This window comes from Maylandia zebra, linkage group LG7 (genome assembly GCF_041146795.1).
Source record: "Maylandia zebra isolate NMK-2024a linkage group LG7, Mzebra_GT3a, whole genome shotgun sequence".
In the NCBI taxonomy this organism is placed as follows: domain Eukaryota; kingdom Metazoa; phylum Chordata; class Actinopteri; order Cichliformes; family Cichlidae; genus Maylandia; species Maylandia zebra.
In genome coordinates, this window is record NC_135173.1 from 15971641 (window position 1) to 15990571 (window position 18931).

Sequence of the window (18931 nt, forward strand, 5' to 3'; positions counted from 1 at the left end):
TATATATATATATATATATATATATATATATATATATATATATATATATATACATATATATATATATACATATATATATATATATATATATATATATATATATATATATATATATACATATATATATATATACATATATATATATATATATATATATATATATATATATATATATATATATATATATTGTATTTGGACCTTGAATTGAGACACTGTGTTTGATATTAGACTTTAATATTAAATCAGTTTCTGCGTCTGGCATCTTGCTTATTTAGTCTATTTATTTATAATGAGCTCACATTTCGCTGCTCATCAGTGTCCTTCTGATGCAGTCTGACAGCAGCAAATTCATGTTGTTCAATTTTCTGCAGCACAGTGATGAAAAACTTAAGATACATGACAAAATACTGTAATTGTAAAATAACTATAAAGGTATAAATAGTTTAGAAAATATCAAAGACAATAAGTAAGATATGGGCTAATGACCCTATAATTGTAAGATAACAGAGATCATCATGAAAAAAAATCATAATGATGTCTGTAATTACTGTATATTTGATGCTAACTACTTCAGTAATACAAACAGTTAATGATAAAGGTTGATGTGGGTGTATTTTGATTTGAATGTGGCTCAGTGCTATGTTACGTCCTAGACTGAAGGACAGACTCCACAGGAGATAAGAGAGGAGGAAACCCACAGGTTGATCATCTTCTGTTTAGTCTGCTGCAGACTGCAAACACAGTGCTCCATTGGGTGTACCTGGCTAGAGAAATGCAGAGGATGCTGCCGGTAGAGGAGCTCATCGCTGGCCCCATGGTGGCTGATAGAGCGTCAGAAGTCACTGCTGTCCTGCTACTTCTGCTGCTGTTGCTGCTGCTTTTCACCACCTGGAGACAAAGAAAACAGTCACACATACCAGGTAGGCACTAATATATATATATATAATATATATATATATATATATATATATATATATATATATATATATATATATATATATATATATATAAATAAATGGTAAATGGCCTGTATTTGTATAGCGCTTTACTCAGTCCCTAAGGACCCCAAAGCGCTTTACACTACATTCAGTCATTCACCCATTCACACACACATTCACACACTGGCAATGGCAAGCTACATTGTAGCCACAGCTGCCCTGGGGCGCACTGACAGAGTGCGCCCCAGGGAGCCTTTAATTAATATGGTATATAAATACTTATAGTTAGTACAGTAATTACAGTAATTACACTCTAAATACACTTCAAATTACAATTAAAAAATCTTTACCTTATTTATCAAATCCTATTATTCATCCTAAATAACTCTATGTATATATATATATATATATATATATATATATGTATATATATATATATACATACACATAGAGTTATATATACTATATACTATAAGTATTTATATACCATATTAATTAAAGGCTCCAAAGTGTCTTTTTATATCATTTAGCCATCCACTGCGAAGGAATCAGATACAGAGTAAAGTCAGCAAGCATCTAATGACAAAGAAAGGGAAACCCTCATATACACAGAAGGTCTGCATCAATGACAAAACAAGGTTTACTCAACCATCACAGAGCGTGTTCCTTGTCTATTAAAACGATCACAAACAGTCTCTGTTTTGCAGCTCCAGGTGCAAATTCCTGTATACTGATGAAAATGGTTCATGCAGAAGTCAAATAACAGTTACACACAGAACAAAGAGTGCCGTCCTTACTTGCCACTCTCCTATATACTAAGATCAGAGCCTGGCAGCTATCCCAAAAAAATACACTATCTTTCTCAAATTAAACTCAACAGACAAGGTTCTTGCTAATTTGCAGTAGAAGTGGGAGTCTACTATCATAACCTATTTCTCTCTGTCAGGCCCTTCCTTCTTAGCAGGACTCGGTCCCATTCTCTCCTACAGCAGGTTCATCTGGTCTGGGATTGGAACAGCGTGTAACTACTACAACAACAAATATGGGAGCATTGTGCGGGTGTGGATAAACGGAGAGGAGACCCTGATTTTGAGCAGGCAAGTGGGTTGTTTTTTTTGTTTTTGTTTTTTAGAGTAAACCGAACTTGTTTTACAGTAAATTTTCAGATAAAGGTAAAGCCTGGTTTCTTCTGCAGGTCCTCTGAAGTGTACCACGTTTTGAGGAGTGCCCACTACACCTCCAGATTTGGGAGCAAAAAAGGACTCGAGTGCATCGGCATGTACGGAAATGGTATCATTTTCAACAGTGATGTCCTGCTTTGGAAAAAAGTGAGAACATATTTTTCTAAAGGTGAGCGATTACCACACACTGACAGCACATACTGTGGTTAGACTATTGCTTTCTTGAACTGTGGAGCTACTGAATGTTACTGTGCAGCTCTGACTGGACCCGGCCTGCAGAGGACCGTAGGAATCGGTGTGAGCTCCACAGCCAAACACCTGGACAACTTACAGGATATGACTGACCCCTCTGGACATGTGGATACTCTCAGTCTCCTGAGAGCCATCATTTTGGACATCTCCAACAGGCTGTTCCTAGGAGTGCCGTTAAATGGTCAATTGCGTGTTTACTGCACATAGATTCCTAAAACCGCATACTATCTGCAAGAAATTGTGACGCATGAGCTCTGGCGCTGCATCTATTGATTTTTTGTTGTTGTTGTTGTTGTTGTTCTTTTTAATAATTCAGAGAAAGAATTCTTGATGAAAATTCACAACTACTTTGAGACCTGGCAGACAGTTCTAATAAAACCAGATATATTCTTCAAGGTTGGATGGCTGTACAACAAGCATAAGAGAGCAGCGTAAGACACCTCATCTCACAGTAAGTCAGTATTGTGGTTTGCGATTTCTTCAACCTAATGTTTGTGTTGCTTTTTGTGCCAACAGACAGGAGCTGCAAGATGCGATGGAGAGCCTGCTTGAAGTTAAGAAAAAGATGATTCATGAAGCCGAGAAACTGGACGACGAGCTCGACTTTGCAACAGAGCTCATCTTTGCCCAGGTCGGTCTCTTTGGAGGGATTTTTGTCGTCCCCCCAATTGTCTTTTCTTATTCCCGTCTGTTGTGTTTAACAGAACTACGGAGAGCTATCAGCAGATAATGTCAGGCAGTGTGTGCTAGAGATGTTAATCGCAGCCCCCGACATACTTTCCATCAGCCTCTACTTCATGCTGATGCTGCTGAAACAGAGCCCGGACATAGAGCTGCAGCTAGTGGAGGAGATGAACACCGTCTTGAGTTAGTGCAGCTTTACAGTGTTTCCAATATTCCATATTCACAGTTTCACTCTGGTGAGTAGAAGTATTCTGACACATCTTTCATTTTCAGATGAAAAAGACGTGGAAAATATCGATTACCAAAGTCTGAAAGTGATGGAGAGCTTCATCAACGAGTCTTTGAGGTTTCATCCTGTGGTCGATTTCACAATGAGGAAAGCTCTGGAGGACAACGACATCGCAGGTACAAAAATCAAGAAAGGCACCAACATCATTCTCAACATTGGCCTCATGCACAAAACCGAATTCTTCCCCAAGCCTAAAGAGTTCAACCTCACGAACTTTGAAAAAACGGTAAGTGAGCAGAGTGTAGTTCAGCAACAAATGTTTAATGGTTTAAACTAAAAAAAAAAACATGCACACACACACACACATTTGAGTCTTTGCTTTCTCTCTTTGGCAGGTACCCAGTCGTTACTTCCAGCCCTTTGGCTGCGGGCCTCGTTCCTGTGTGGGCAAACACATCGCCATGGTGATGATGAAGGCCATCCTGGTCACTCTCCTGTCTCGGTACACTGTGTGTCCTCGTCAAGGCTGCACGTTCAACAGCATCAAGCAGACCAACAACCTGTCACAGCAGCCAGTGAAAGACGAGCACATCCTGGCCATGCGCTTCATCCCACGAATGACATAACCCCACAATATCAAGCTGCGAAACATAACGGCGCTTTTTACACTTCAGATGAAAACATCTTGAAATGGGTTTAAAGGCCTTAATGAAGTCCTGTACTAGGAAATACTCACAGTAAATTTGTATTAACAGCACATGTACTCCAAATTAAACTTTACTAATCTTTAACAAAGTACACTTGTTAAGTATAGATTTCTGATTAATGTTTTGACAGTGTACACAGCTCATACATTTAATAAAGATGCATTTACAATGATTGAAATAACTGAAGAAAAAAATCACATGCAGAGGAGCAATGGTTCTGTATTTACATTAGTTTTATTTGTATTATGTTTTCAGTTTGATATCAGTTTCTTCTCATCTCATTTAGCATCTGTTGTTTTGTAAGTGGGTCACCCAAACATTACATTACTACAGGAGCTGCTCAGCTACAGAATCTCACGCTATGAAGCTTTCTCAAAATTTCTCAAACTACAGTAAACTGTTGCAATGGTGGCACAGTGATTGGTCCTGAGTTCAACTCCACCACCTGGCTTGGGCATGATCTCTCCGGGTACTCAGTGTAGTCTCATTTTTGGCTGTGTTGACAAATTTGGTCAAATTAACTTGAGACTTTTTACTCTGTGGTTTTGTAATTACCCAACATTATGCCTGATTTTTAAAAAAGGTTTTTTAGTTTATATAACTAAAAATAAAGCTATAGAAAAAGTACATTATGGCTAAGAACAATAACCCTTTTCATGAATGATTTACCGTAAATAAAATCTGCATTTACTTTGCCTTTGTGGGTATTTCTATGTTATATAATCAGTGTAGAAATATGCTATAATGCTGTATATACTTCAGCTTCATCATGCAAACAACTTCACATAAAAAAGCTCATTTTAAATATTCATTTTCATTATTGTGCAGAATCAGTAGTTCATATAAATTTTCGTATTATTACTTCCTGTTTCACACCCAATACATGTGTTAATAAGCATAAACTCCATGAGAGCCTCAATTTATTAAATAACCAATGAGTCAAAGTCAAAGGGTCATTTTCACATGTTGAATTTATTCATAAGTTAACTGAATGTAATGACAGGCACTCCAAGAAACAAGGATGTTTTTTTTCCTCTGTACCACAGGCACAAATCAAACATGCCGTACTGGCATTAAAACATAAGGCGTAGGGTTAAAACTGAGTATTAGAGACACTGTTAGCATCACACTGTGCTTCAAACCAGCACACAGGCATAGAAGAAACGCAGAAAGCAAACTTTCCCTTCAGGCTGAATTACTTAAAACAAGCCAAAACATGTCAAAGAAACATACAGGTGTAATCTGGCACAGACCAGTCAAACAGCACATGAAGAACAATGGTTCCCTTTCTTTCAGTGAAATGCATGTAAACATTTTGTAAGAATATAAACGCATAAATATGTTCTTTTAATACTGCAGTCATACAAAAATATAACAACCCTTAACATCCACCTAATGAGAAACATGAGTGCTTAAATAATCAGTCCATACCGTCCAAGACAGACCGCTCACTGTACGTGTCAGAAAGAAAAAAGGGGAAGTTCACGTCAGCCGCGAGCAGGCCAACTGGATATTTTACAAATATTTACAACACTTTAAATTTCATGAATATGCCAAACATGACCGATCAAATGCTTCAATTTCTTATTAACCTCCACGTGGAGTCGTTGTCAGTATCGTCCTGTGCTTTTTCAATAAAGGAGCAAAAGAGCTGCAAATAAAATGAACTAGTGCAAATATACTGTGCGCTCATCCATTCAAGAGACTAAATCAAAATCAGAGGACAAGCTGCTGATTCTTGGAAAATAATCAAACACTGCACTTCTGTTTAGCATCTCATGAGACAAGTCTGTAAAAAGTGAACAAGAGAGCATCTTTCTTCAGTTTTATTTGCATTTCAGCCTGCTGTTATTATGGTGAAAGTCAAAAAAAAATTAAAAGTGTAGCAATTCTGTAAATCCGAGGTTCAGTTGTAAGCAGGAAAAGGTGGTTGGGCTGGTTTTACCATGAGATTTATCGCTAGATCATGATTAGATCAAGTAGAAATAATCTCCATTAAGCGTCTTTAAATATTAAAGCTAGCATGCTTTACATTTACTGGGCATTAGCCATCACAGCTCAATAGGGCTAATATGTTAAAGGTGTAGAATGTATATAGTGGTGCTGCTAATTTTGAAACCGCAACGTTTGCATTTTATCAGCCACCGTGCTGGTCTTTTGGAGAGAGAAGCAATCAATCAGCCTCAAGGGGCCATTTTTGGTTAGTGCTGCATATTTAGCAACCATGCTTGGCTAACGAACTAATAGAAAGTGGCTTAGTGATGACATGATCCTTCAGTTTCTCTGCCGTGGCCGTCATGTAATCCTTCTGATTTGTCTGTGGTTATTCATACACTGACGTTGCTACACTATCTTTTCTTCAATGCATCTGTTGTAAATGTGAAAGTGGAAGAGGGACAAGTGACTGTGGACTTACTCGCTCCACTGTTATGATTGTTGTAGCCTAGAAAATGTATTTCAGATCACAAAAAATATATATCTTCTCTCTGGTGTACAGGAAAAAGAAACAACTGAGAACTTCATTATTTTACACTTTGAGAATTTTCTGTTATACAAAGCATACCATCAGAATTTAACCAGGAAGAAGGCTTCAATTGTTTAGTGATTATGGAGCTCTTTCACGACTAAAAGGCAATAATGAAACACCCACAGATGATTAAACACCATCATTTGACCCTGAGCTTTTAACCTGCCATGTCTTTCAATGAGTTATAGTTCTGCCAAATAAATAAAACCAAATCTTACTAAATAACTTTGAGTGAAATTCATAAAGACCGCAAAATAAAGATCAAAAGCCACAACAGCAGGTTTCTCCTTTTCTGTTCAGCACTTCAGCTCTGTGTACCTTCCTCTTCAGTGAGGGTCTAGTGGGTTTAGTTCCTCAGTGGTTTCAGTGGTGGTGAGTGGTGCTGCAGCTCTGAGTCTCAGAGGCTCTGTAAAGCTCTCTGGCAGTGGTAGATCAGGCAGTCGGGCAGGTCGGGCACCGGCGACCGCAGCCAGACAGCCAGCCAGCCGGCATTCACCCGGCAATGCATCAGACACGGCAGATCCTGAAGGAGACGGCAAGCTACGATTCCTTCCATGCCTGAGCAGAAAACAATGAAGGTTACTCAGCAAAAAGTATAGGACACATTAATATCTATGTCTCCTTTTCTATATGCAATTTTAAAATCTTCTTCTTCTTCCCCTTTGTAATGCTGTTTATTGGTACCGCCGTGTTATTTAATGATGTTCATGCTGCATACAAGCGAAAGTTAAAGTTGTAAGTTTTCTTCATAAACTCCTAAGTACACCTCATTAGAGGCATATTTGACGTATAGTCAAGCTGCATTATCTCATCTTTTTAATTAATGTAGTTTTTTAAAACAGTTATTCCTAATGTTAAGAATAAATAAACAGTAGTTACCACAGATGAGTTGGTGAATATTCTAACACACACATGTTGATGTGAATGCTGCTTTTATATGCATTAAGCATAAAATGATACTCTCAGTTTGAACAGCTTGAATACGAGCAGGAAACAAATGTTCATTCACCTATAACTTCCACAACATGAAGCTGGAGCTTCTTCTTCAGAGCATTCAGAGTGGCTGTGAGAGGTTCTTGGTTGTCATTTATCAACGTCAGATTCTGCTTTGTGTCGTGAGAGAAGGAAAGCCACATCGTCCCATATTCCTCTGTGGACACCACAAAAGGCCTGCAGGAAACTTGGATTAATTTTATGTCACTTAAATGCTGCACTTCAAATACGAGCACTACATATCTCACCTGATGAAGCTGGTTAAAGGGACTTTATATGAAAACTGCAATGACTGAGACGTCCCAGCAGGCAGCTGGTAAGATACCGTCCCGACCACCTCGACGTGAACCGCAGGCCTCTTCACAGTTAGAGAATACTGGCCCACTGCTACACTGTAGCTTGTCACCTCCCCCGCTGGACTATCACATAGGCAGGATACCTAAAAATAAACAATACAACGAAGCAACCTCATTATAAAAGACTAATGGACACCAAACGACTCTATTGATAATTTTCTACTGAATAATTTACCTCAAGTTCTTCAGAGTCGACCTGAAGCAGCATCTGTTGTATGGCAGACTCGGAGGAGTTCATAATAAAAACAACTAATATTAATGAATCTTCCTTCTGCACATGACAGGCTGAGAGATTCAAGCTTTGGTTGGCACACAAGGGAGCGATTTCTGAGTGTGAAAGGCCAGAAAGCTCTGCAGGAAGATAAGAATCCAGACACACTTCTGTTAGTCTGCCTGGGTCGTTATGTGGACCAGGACCAGCAGCTACCACACAGTTATCCCTGCGGAGAGCAGGGTTACATCCCTTTGTGTCAGATTCAGTTAACTCTGCCTCTGCGTGACAGGTGCCATTAGCAGTAGTGAGGCTCTGAGAGAGCTGAGATGTCTGTTCGGCCAGCTCTGAGGCGTTGTTGGAGTCTAGTAGGTTGTTACACAGCAGGTTATCTACAGCACTGGGAGGAGAGATGAGGGAGCTGGATATTTGCTCGTTTGCGATAAAGGACGAGCCCAGACCTTGACCTTTGGCTTTTCTTCGGAATCGCTGTGGCATCGGCTCAGATTTTCCCATCTGTTAGAAGCAAAAACACATATATGTAGGAAAAATGTTCAGAATCAGCAATGCAAATAGCTGCACAAATAGCTCCACGTTAAGCACTTTCACTTATAGCAGGGGTTTTAAATGAGAATTGGCCCTGCAAGGTCTCCAATGGACTTTGAAACGTGTTCAAGACATACCTATGCAAGTTTAAATGAAAGTTTAAATGAAAGAACTACTAGAACTTTTTATGCATTTATCATGTAATTTCAAAGATCTGGCCCACTTAAGATCAAAGTGCGCTGCATGTGGTCTATGATGTAAAATGAGTTTGACATCCTTAAATTAATAGCATTAGTAGATCCTACCACCCGAGAAAATGTTCAGCCAATCATTGAATATGTTCTAAAAAGCAACACCTTTTGTCTCATCTTAGACTCACCGTAGCCTAGCATATTCGCTAAGCTCTTGTTCTGCTCTGTTTTTATTTATTAAGCTAATGCTAAGATTGAATGTTAACGCGTGTGAACTGGCATTTAGCAGGGTTGTGTGATTCAGTAGGAGGAGACGGACGTCTTGCTGGCGTGTCAGAGAGGCCCCTTCTGCTGGTGTGCTGAAGTTATGTGTTCACGTGGGAGCACGTGGAAAGGACGACTGTGAGTGCTGCTGCCATGGCCTGCTGGTAGCCGTGACCCAGTTTCCCCGCTATCCCCTTGAACTGCCTGGAGGTGTGAGTACTGTTGTTTGCACGTGCTTTTATTTTTACTGCTTGGCAACAAGTGAAGCGACCATATTGTTTTAGGTGTGTGTGTGTGTTTGGTGAGAGCGCGTGAGGGCCCACAATATTATTTGATTATTTTGTTTCTGTTGAGGTAGATACCTTACCATTGTTTAACAAACTTTATTGATTTTACTTATTTCCTTTGTGTTGTTAATTCAGCATTCACTAAAGTGGAGTTAACTTTATAATTGACCTGCTTGTGTGTGATTTATTTCCATATAGTGTAGTTTTATTGCATATTTAATACCATAAGCACGACACAGGAAATCATTCCTGCCTGTGGCCATCTCCCTGTACAACGCATCCACTTAACACACTGTTTGCTGCTACAGCTACACATGTTTCTTTTCCAAATATTTATTTATAAGTGACGTATGTATGTATGTATGTATGTATGTATATATATGTATATATTGTACTATTCTTAGTTAGCGTATTGTCTGTCTTGTCTTAATGTTGGTTTAAAATGGAGCACTGTAACAAAAAATAATTTCCCCCAGGGATCAATAAAGTATTCTGATTCTGATTCTGATTAAAAAGGGAGTATCAATAGGAAAGTAACAACAGGAACCCAGGGCCCCTCTCAATAGAACGTGGGACGGGTGTTACACATAAATATTAATGAAGTTCTGTAGAACGCTTTTAGTTGCAACAAAGGAAAGCTGTAAACTTGTTGTTGTCTCTCTCTTTTAAACTAGTGTCACCTTCTGTAGTGATACCCAAAGCAAGTAGTTTCTCCACCTATTTCTAAAGAACAGTTCCTGGTTATGATCCTGTTTTCATACAGCACTGTGCAAAAGTCTTGAGCCAGCTCAAGACTTTTGCAGTCTTGGTTGATTTACCAGTTTTCACTTTCATGCTCAGATGTTTCTCAGATTCAGAGACATTCAAAGCATCTGTGGTGGCTTTCTGAAGAGGATACGCTGTTGGTGATTCTTCAGGAAGAAACACAAGATGTAACTACAATTTCTGCTGCACACATTAGATTTGTATACAAGTAATATATAAAAATTGGTTTCTCACTCCTGGTTAAATCTCACTGTTCATGAGATAAAAATAAATAAAAAGCCTAAACTATATATTTTCATAATTAATGATGTTTAAGAGATAAAGCTCTTACCACCCCAAAACATTTACTACAGAAACATAAAACAGCACTGAACTTTAAACAGCTTGAATTTACCAGTTTTCAGAGTTGCTTTAATGAAGGTCTCGCTGCCATTAGAGGAGTCACTGTTTAAATCTGCATCAGGTGGAGCTGTGAAAAGAAGACAACAAAGTTCAACACGTCTTCTTTGCATACCAAGCACAACAAGAGGAGGACATGCAGTTAATAACTCAAAGCACAAGGTTTATTACCTGGTAATAATTGTACTGGTCCATTTGTAACATTTTCAGTGTTGGCATCATTAAAGTTGTTCATAAATGGTTTTGTGTCTAGAGGAATTAAAATGTTGTCATTAATCAGTCCTGGTGAATTTTTTGTGTTGGATTTTTGTGTCAGAAGGGTTACAAATGTTCATACCTCCTCTGGTGTTTGCAGCTGGACCATCTGTTGGTGATTCTTCAGTAAGAAAGAGAAGTTGGTCCACACATTAGAAAAATTATATATTCGAATAGTTAATTGCTTCAATTTGGAGCTCAACTTCATACTCTGCTGCAAGTATTTTAAACAGTTTTTCATTCTTAGGAAAAATTTAATTTGCAGTTTATTTTAATCCCAAAATTGGAAAAATCTTTTTTCATAGAAGTTAAAATCAAGTTAAACACTGCAGACATGATTAAGTTGCTTAAATAAATAGAGCTCAATAACATAGAATACAGTATGATCACATTAGGATTAAAAACAAGTGTTAAAAAACAATCTGAAAGCAAATGAAGTAAAATAAGTATGGATTAAAAATATGAAGTGATAATATAATACTATATAACTAAGGTAAGTATTCAAAGACATTTAAAAGATATTAGTGCACAGTCTGTTAGTCAGTTGTAACGTCAGCTTGTGAATGATTGTGAACGAATAAAGTATCTGCAGCCAGTAAAACTAATCAAACCAAGTATGAGCCCGTACACTCACAACAGGAGCATTTTTAAAACACACCAGTTTTTACTGTTGTTCACTGACAGTTCTGCTGCCCTTAAATGCAGCACTGTTTAGATCTGCATCACTGGGGTCTATACAGTGAAAGCACTTCTAAAGTGACAGAAAGAGGATGTTTTAGAGTTTAATACCTGTTAATTTTCCTGCTGCCTCTGTGATGACTTCAGGGTTTCTAAGAATTGCTGTGCTGTAGCTGTAATCTTCATAAAACGGTGAACGGTCTAGAATGGGGGTTTTTTGTTTTTGTTTTTTTTTTGGGGGGGGGGGGGGGGGGGGGGGGGTTAAACTGTGTGGTTTAAATACATTTTTCATATATTCAAATTTAGTTTTTTTGATCATTTACCTGATTCTGTCTTATTGTCCAGTTTCTCAGAGTCAGAGACATTCAAAGCATCTATGAGGTTTTCAGATGGATGTGCTGTTGGTGATTCTGCAGAAGGAACGTAGAAGATGTCACTGGATGATTGGACACACAATTTATCATAATTGTAGAAGAAACTTGCTGGTTTATTACAAACAGCAAGCGATCTTTATGTCATATCGTGTGTAATTTAAAATCACATAATTCACCAGTTTTTGTGTCTCCAGTTATTAGGTGATCGTAAATGTATCGTTTGCAGAAATATAAATGAATTTGTTAACGTCAGTTCTAAAACATTCAGCCGTCTCTTAAATATCTTAGCAGAGACACTCTGACACTCAAATGGTTTCTTACCAGCTTTCAAATATGTGTCTAAAGTTTCATCAGAGAGAGCTTTTCCAGCATCATGCGGCTCACCTGGTGTTGGTAACACCGTGGAATCAAAGAGGAAATCCAATACAATGAGTATAGTGTGAAATAAGATTTGTGTGTACAATGAATGAGTACCAATATTAACCTGCTAATAAATTCATTGGTGCTTCTGTAACATTTTCTGGGTCGATTTCAGTCAGGTTGTCACTTTGGTAATCTGGGTGAGGTGATATCCAGTCTGCAGAAAAGAAACATGATCAGCATAACCATAAATGTTTTAAATGAATCCAGATACACTATTATACTGTATATGTGGCCAAAGTTTCAAATCCTTTTGAGCCAAAATGGAAATAAGCACAAAAGATCGCATTTAAGGTTTAACTGAGTGGGAAATGCAATTATTCAACCATTTTTATTTGTGTTCTGAAGTGATGTGGCAATACTGATAGCAAGCACAGCAGACATTTTCTTACCACTTTCCACTGTAGTAACAGTAACATTTCTGAAGGAGTCGCTGTTGTTGTCTAAGGCTACACTCAGCAGGCCTGGAGGGAAAAAGAGGACATTTACAATTCTGCAGCATTTTCAGTTGTGACACAAAAAACAAATGATCGTGGCTGCGCTGACTGTTGTTGAAGTTCAGCACTTCTCACCTGCTGATGATTGGGACCTCTCACCTGCTGGGACCTCTGTGACATTTTCTTCTTTGGTATTGTTGAAGGCGTCTTGACTGTGGTTTGGATAAAAAGAACCAAAATCTAGGAAATAAAAGATGTTGAGTTTGATGCTTTTTCTTAGTCAAATATTAGTCTGCCAAACAAGACTTCTTATCGCTCAGAGTGGTAACTAACCTAATTTTATATTTGTGCCACTAACATTCAAAACATTAGTTGTGTTATCAGCTGGACGTGGTGTCGGTGATTCTGTGAAGAAGAAAAAAAGAGACATAAATTGCTACCCTTATCTCAGAGCAGTTACGAAGCACACACCATCCATAACATCCACCCATACAGACATACATATATACTTTGCAACTTGTTGTTTTCTGTGTTGTTTTATTAGCTATTAATTTTAACCCTGTGAGGTCTAAGTCATCATCAGTGATCACCCTGACTCTGACTCTAACTCTAAACAATCAGAAGATGGATGAATGGATGAACAGTTGTCGATCAGGCTAATGGACACCTCTATGACCAGTGTGTTGGGAACTTATCTTTAAGATCAACATGACTGAAACTAAGAGACTAAATAAAATAGAGACAAATCCAGACAATCAAAGAGTTTAAATTAAAATCTAAATAACAGTCTTAAATCTTGTTTCTGTAGGAGAATGGCTTCTGTGCTTTTAAAATCTCGGCATTAATCATGCCTTTGACCAGTCTGATTTGTGAGGAGAGACGTGAAAAGATTTTACTTTGTGGTAAAACAACTAGAACTGTGAATGTTACACTGCTTAATATCATAGTGGATAAACAAGTGATTTTTAACTACTACTGAAATCGAATATAGAGTGAACAAAAGCAACTGAACACTCTTCAGGTGAGCCAACACTGTTTTTTTAATAATCACACAGCTTCTCATATCATGTTTGCGGTCCTTGGTCCACTGGCTCATTGTGGCATTATTCCTACCTCTCCATGCGTAAATTTGACGACTACTTCCTTCAGTAATCTTGTTTTTCATGTCACTGGAACAACAGGTGGAGCAGGGTGGACCAGGAAGACCTTTATGTACACAGATTATTAAAAATATGATGTGCAGAACAGACCAAATTAACAATACTGCTAATATAGACTCTTTAATATTAACCCAATTATATTTATATAGTGAAAAGTCAAAACATAAGTCATCTCAGAGTATTTTTACACTGTAAGGCTAAGACTTCACGTGGTGGGTGGGTGGGGGCTCTGATTCTATATTCATTTTGAATGTTACCAGCCAAAGAAGCTGTTATCAGTTATTGCCACTTTCATAAATATCACTGGATGCATAAATATGAGGTGAATGACTTTAACATGAAGAAAGATCAGCCTGGGCCACACTTATGAAGAGCACACATCAGCCTTGACTGGTTGGGTTAAAGGGAGAGAGGAGAAAATAGGTCAAGGAGACAATTAAAACAAAGAAGGTTGGCTGAGTCAGAAATGTTCAGAGCCAGAGACCTCTGCTGAAAGCACAGGGAGGTAATGGCATGCAATGTTCATGGCCCTTTGAAGTCTGTGGAGTAAAAGAGAGAAGAGTAGAGGAAAGGTGCTCGATGCGTCATGGGAGGTTCCTCTGACGCAGCAGCATAACTAAGTGATGGTTCAGGGTCACCTGATTCAGCCCTAACTACAGGCTTTATCAAAAATGACCGTTTTAAAACTAATCTTAAAAGTAGAGATGGTGTCTGCCTCACAAACCCAAACTGGGAGCTGGTTTCAAATGAGAGCAGCATGATATCTGAAGGCTCTGCCTCCCACTGAAATGCTGAAAATGTGAGGATCAGAAGTAAGTCTGCCCTCTGGTGCTATCTACAGAATATGGTACCATGAGATCTATAACATGTGTCAGAGTGTGATTAAGCAGGACTGCAATTCGGTTCTAGATTTAACAGGAAACAAATGAAAGGGCCTTATTATGACAGAAATATCACCTCTCTCTACTCCCTGTAAGTACTCTTGCTGCAGAGTTTTAGAACAGCTGCATCCTGTTATAAGGTGTATGGTAAGTACAGAAGTCTGGCACAGAAGTAACAAAAACAATAAAAGAAAAAGGAATGCTGTGATGTGGGCTACCCTATTAACTGTTCATATAAGACTGTTTTAACCTTAGTAATGACTTGTGATGCCTCAAATGTATTCAGTTCAGTTACATTTTATTTTTATCGTATTAAACCACAACAACCAACGACCACAATAAAGGTGCTTTATATTGTAAGGTAAAGATGCTACAATAACAGAGAAAAAGCCACAAAAATCAGGTGATATGAGCAAGCACTTGGGGACAGTGGGAAAGAAAAACTACTACCGGGGAGTGGCAGCCTCTGCCATGACTGGTTTGGGAGTGAGTGAAGGGAAACAGGACACAAGACATATTAAAGGTGTGTTTTTTGATGGAAATTAGAACACTGGGGTTTTCAGGTAGCCCTAGTGAGCTGTATGGGCAGAGATTACCCTCATTAACATTTGATGCACACCCAGTTATTTTGTTCTGGAAGCAGGCCTGAAAAATGACAAAAGCTACTCAGTTTAGAAAAGAGAAGTAAGGATTAGCCCTACTTAGCATAAATTTAACACATCACAAAAAGACTGAAGAGTTGAAGGAAGGAAAAGGAACCAATAACAGTTAACAGTCTTTTAAGGTAATGTCAGGCTCCCTGAGTATTCATCAAGAGCTTCATGTTAGTTCAAAAACCTAAATTTCTTCAGAATCTCAGATTAATCTCAGAGTTTAAGCCATGCAGAGTTGGTAAAAAGATACAGTGAATGAGTGAAAGTTAAAAAAAAACAAAAAAACATTGCCCACACTGCAATTTTCAGTTTCAAAACAACAAAAATACTATAATTTGGGCTAATCAGTGCTAATCAGTGCAGCAAACACTTATCCCACTGCAGTAAACAGCTATGTGGCAGCTAAATACAAGTTTCTTGCAGACAGTGAGTGGGATGCTCGTGTTGTGCAATCACAGCAGGAACAATGAAAGACTGTTTGAAATGCACGAGAAGCTTCTGTTCTGCAAATTTGGTTGTTTTCATACAGCTTTTCGCTGAATGGGAGAGGAGATGGGTTCTCAGATTTCTTAGACATATAAAAGTTCTCACCTTTTCTACCTCGTCTCCCCTCTGGCCCCGGTGGACCTGGGGGTCCAGGTGAACCAGGTTTACCTGACAGAACAAAAACACTTTGTAATGCAGTAGGAATTTAGCATAATTTGAGTAAATTTACTCAGTAAATTTAAATTTCAGTTTTTACCTGGGGGTCCAGGTGGGCCTGGAAAGAAAAAAACAATTCACATATTTAAAAAAAACAACAACAACAACTATGGGCAGTAAATACGCAAATGAAAACAGTGGAGATGCATGTTTTTATGATGTGCACCTGTTAAACAAATTCCTTTGGAGCTCCTGCACATGTCTGTGAAGGCTTTGACCTGAAATAAAGAAAAAGACAGGCATGAGGAAAGTTTTGATTTAGGTGTAAGTTAACCACATATAGGGCCATTTGAGTTAGGCCCTGTTAACACAGAAAGGACAGGGTGTTTTCTAAAGGTCTATATTTTAATCTTTTGCCATGTTCAGTGTTTATTCCCAAAATCCAGCAAAAGAATCATTCTCGTTAACAGAGCTGAAGCAGTTAGAGTATAACAACAACAACAACTAAAATTCCCTAAAATTTTCTCACTTCTTAAATGTCTGCTGTTCTTTTAATCTTTAGGCTTTAGATGAAACAAACTGAAAGTGAAGATTAATTGTTAATAAAAACAATGATACTGCCCCCGGCTCCCTCACAAAATATACAGTAGCACGGCTTTGAAGAAATGCCAGTTTTGTAGTGGAAGAAAGTGGAGCCGAGGGAGGAGCAGTCACTCTTCACAGCACAAAGTACTTTTCCAGGAAGCACTCAAGACTAGAAATTTGTTAATGGTTACAACAGACTCCTGGATTTCTTAGATTGCAAGGAGATGCCTCACATGATCGTATTAAAGACACCAAACTGTGGAAAAATAAAAAAATTCAGTTTTTGTCATAATAGAGTAAACAACTTTTAGCATTAGTATTCACAGTCCTACAGAAACATCCAAGCATGCTGATGTCTTACAGGAACCATAGAGTATGTCATGAGCATCAGCATATCCTTCTGATCTTCGCTTTGCATTGGATCTTCTTCCTGGTTTCTCCTGCGGCGGTGGAGCTTCCTGAACTCTCGGGCCTCTCCGGGGTCGATGGGCAGGATTCCCGTCCGCAACCTGCAGCTCTCTGTCAGCTCCTGCATCTGGGACTCCAGCCTAAACAGCTCATCTGCCAACTCTTTCTGCCGAAACAGCAGAAACACTAAACCTGCCGTGCTCAGGAGCAGCAGCCCCACCAGCAACACTTTCCACATGGGAGAAACAACACTTCCCTCTTTCATGTTTGTGCCCCGTTCCTTGGTCCTCGCTGCACAGTGATCCGGGCTGTGTAATTCAGAAGCACATACAGCACATTTCTGAACACCTGCCAGCAGATGACACGTCAGAGAGAAACCACAGTAGAGCAGTTGGAGAGGAATAAACATGTCAAAATCTGCCTGGAACTACAGCGAGAGAGAGAGACACGTGATGCATTGCATAATAACAAACATCTGCAAGACTGCTGAAATCTGTAGGCTTGCATGATTTAAATGCAGCTAATGGACATATTTCCAGAATGACACATCCTCCAGACAGCATAGGGCTTCCCATCATTCTGGTGCCTGTTTTCCTCAGCATTTTCACTAGCTTGTCCTACTCAAAATTACATGGAAGTGGAATAAATAAGCTTCGAACAAGGGACACATTGTTGGGATCTACAAAAGAACTTTCAGAGAGCTTTCAGCAAATGTCTGCGAGTGTGCGGATGTACATGTGTGGGTGTCAGAATATCCTTTTTATGAAAGGGTTTTGTTTTTTTCTATTCATTGCAATATGAATTTCGAAATTGAAAGTTTCGTAAATAGTCAATGTTACATTTTTTTTGATTGATTTTTGATTTGCTGCTTTTTCGGGGGTGGGGGGAAGAGGTCATTGTAGCTTCTGTTGCTAATTTCAGAGCAAGACCAACACATCCACCCCTAGATGTGTGGCCAGTATCTTTAAACAGGGCATACCAGCTATTCACAGGTACCAAGCATGAAAGCCAGCTCATTCACAAAAGCTTTCCATGAACAGTGTTTTTTCCTTTCAACTTTGCAACTATGATTTCTTACACTGGACTAACTAACATGCAATCAATCAATCGCTTTGACAGCACTTTTAGATTAAATTATTAAAACTGAGCTTTTAAGAATATAATTATGACATTTTTTAATTCTTCTTTTCCCTTTCTGAACTCCTGAGTAAGTCCTTGTCTCCTTTGACACAGGTCAGTCTGACCCAGCTAATTAATTTCCCTTTCAAAAGCCTCCCGGGTTGATGAATTGGACAGTGGGGTTTCTCTGGGTGCAACAAAGCTAAATGTGAAGTAAGCCCATCTAAACACTAATGCAGAGCACAACCAGTGAAAGCCTTGCAGGTTCTCCATTCTTATGAATAAAAAGCACCTCCTTTGTTCTGCTGGAAACTGCTTTGTGGTTCAGATATGCACTGCTGTGTCTCAGGTTCACTTCTCTGCCATGGTGCTTGTAACCCTTAAGTGACCACGTCTCCAGGCAACTGTTAAAGTGAAAGCTCAGCCAAGGGATTTATAAACACTTGAAACACTGGATTTATATATATATATATATATATATATATATATATATATATATATATATATATATATATATATATATATATATTGTATTTGGACCTTGAATTGAGACACTGTGTTTGATATTAGACTTTAATATTAAATCAGTTTCTGCGTCTGGCATCTTGCTTATTTAGTCTATTTATTTATAATGAGCTCACATTTCGCTGCTCATCAGTGTCCTTCTGATGCAGTCTGACAGCAGCAAATTCATGTTGTTCAATTTTCTGCAGCACAGTGATGAAAAACTTAAGATACATGACAAAATACTGTAATTGTAAAATAACTATAAAGGTATAAATAGTTTAG

At 38.5% G+C, this 18931-nt stretch overlaps 2 protein-coding genes across 7 annotated transcripts; one reads left to right on the plus strand and one right to left on the minus strand.

The window, feature by feature from the left end:
* The first annotated feature begins 655 nt into the window (after positions 1–655).
* Positions 656–4686, plus strand: LOC143419374 (aromatase-like). Its single transcript, XM_076885867.1, has 9 exons — positions 656–920; positions 1885–2035; positions 2134–2288; positions 2376–2552; positions 2688–2802; positions 2888–3002; positions 3076–3238; positions 3329–3570; positions 3680–4686. Exons 1-9 carry the CDS (start codon positions 773–775, stop codon positions 3908–3910), a joined length of 1497 nt encoding a protein of 498 aa, XP_076741982.1. The 5' UTR covers positions 656–772; the 3' UTR covers positions 3911–4686.
* Positions 4687–4944: 258 nt separating this feature from the next.
* LOC112435147 (uncharacterized) lies at positions 4945–17475 on the minus strand. Of its 6 annotated transcripts, XM_076885862.1 has the most exons (19): positions 16977–17464; positions 16257–16308; positions 16131–16148; positions 15980–16042; positions 13808–13900; positions 13028–13099; positions 12830–12934; positions 12650–12721; positions 12322–12414; positions 11787–11873; positions 11575–11664; positions 10868–10906; positions 10702–10779; positions 10526–10600; positions 10185–10277; positions 8043–8594; positions 7760–7950; positions 7528–7688; positions 4945–7076 (listed from the first exon to the last, which is right to left on the minus strand). In XM_076885862.1, exons 1-16 carry the CDS (start codon positions 17430–17432, stop codon positions 8581–8583), a joined length of 1500 nt encoding a protein of 499 aa, XP_076741977.1. In that variant the 5' UTR covers positions 17433–17464; the 3' UTR covers positions 4945–7076; positions 7528–7688; positions 7760–7950; positions 8043–8580. The 6 variants fall into 6 exon arrangements, with proteins under 6 accessions (XP_076741977.1, XP_076741980.1, XP_076741976.1 ...); XM_076885865.1 differs by lacking the exon at positions 10185–10277 and having other exon boundaries at positions 16977–17462; XM_076885861.1 differs by lacking the exons at positions 4945–7076; positions 7528–7688; positions 7760–7950; positions 8043–8594 and having other exon boundaries at positions 9287–10277; positions 12854–12934; positions 16977–17475.
* Positions 17476–18931: the final 1456 nt, after the last annotated feature.

Coding starts and splice junctions, on each gene's coding strand:
- LOC112435147 (XM_076885859.1), bottom strand. CDS start 17,432: ATGTTTATTCCTCTCCAACTGCTCTACTGTGGTTTCTCTCTGACGTGT. Junction 13,901..15,979: donor GGGGAGACGAGGTAGAAAAG/GTGAGAACTTTT, acceptor GTGTACATAAAG/GTCTTCCTGGTCCACCCTGC. Junction 10,907..11,574: donor GGCAGCAGGAAAATTAACAG/GTATTAAACTCT, acceptor TTCTTACTGAAG/AATCACCAACAGATGGTCCA.
- LOC143419374 (XM_076885867.1), top strand. CDS start 773: ATGCAGAGGATGCTGCCGGTAGAGGAGCTCATCGCTGGCCCCATGGTG. Junction 921..1,884: donor AAAACAGTCACACATACCAG/GTAGGCACTAAT, acceptor TCTCTCTGTCAG/GCCCTTCCTTCTTAGCAGGA. Junction 2,036..2,133: donor GAGACCCTGATTTTGAGCAG/GCAAGTGGGTTG, acceptor TTTCTTCTGCAG/GTCCTCTGAAGTGTACCACG.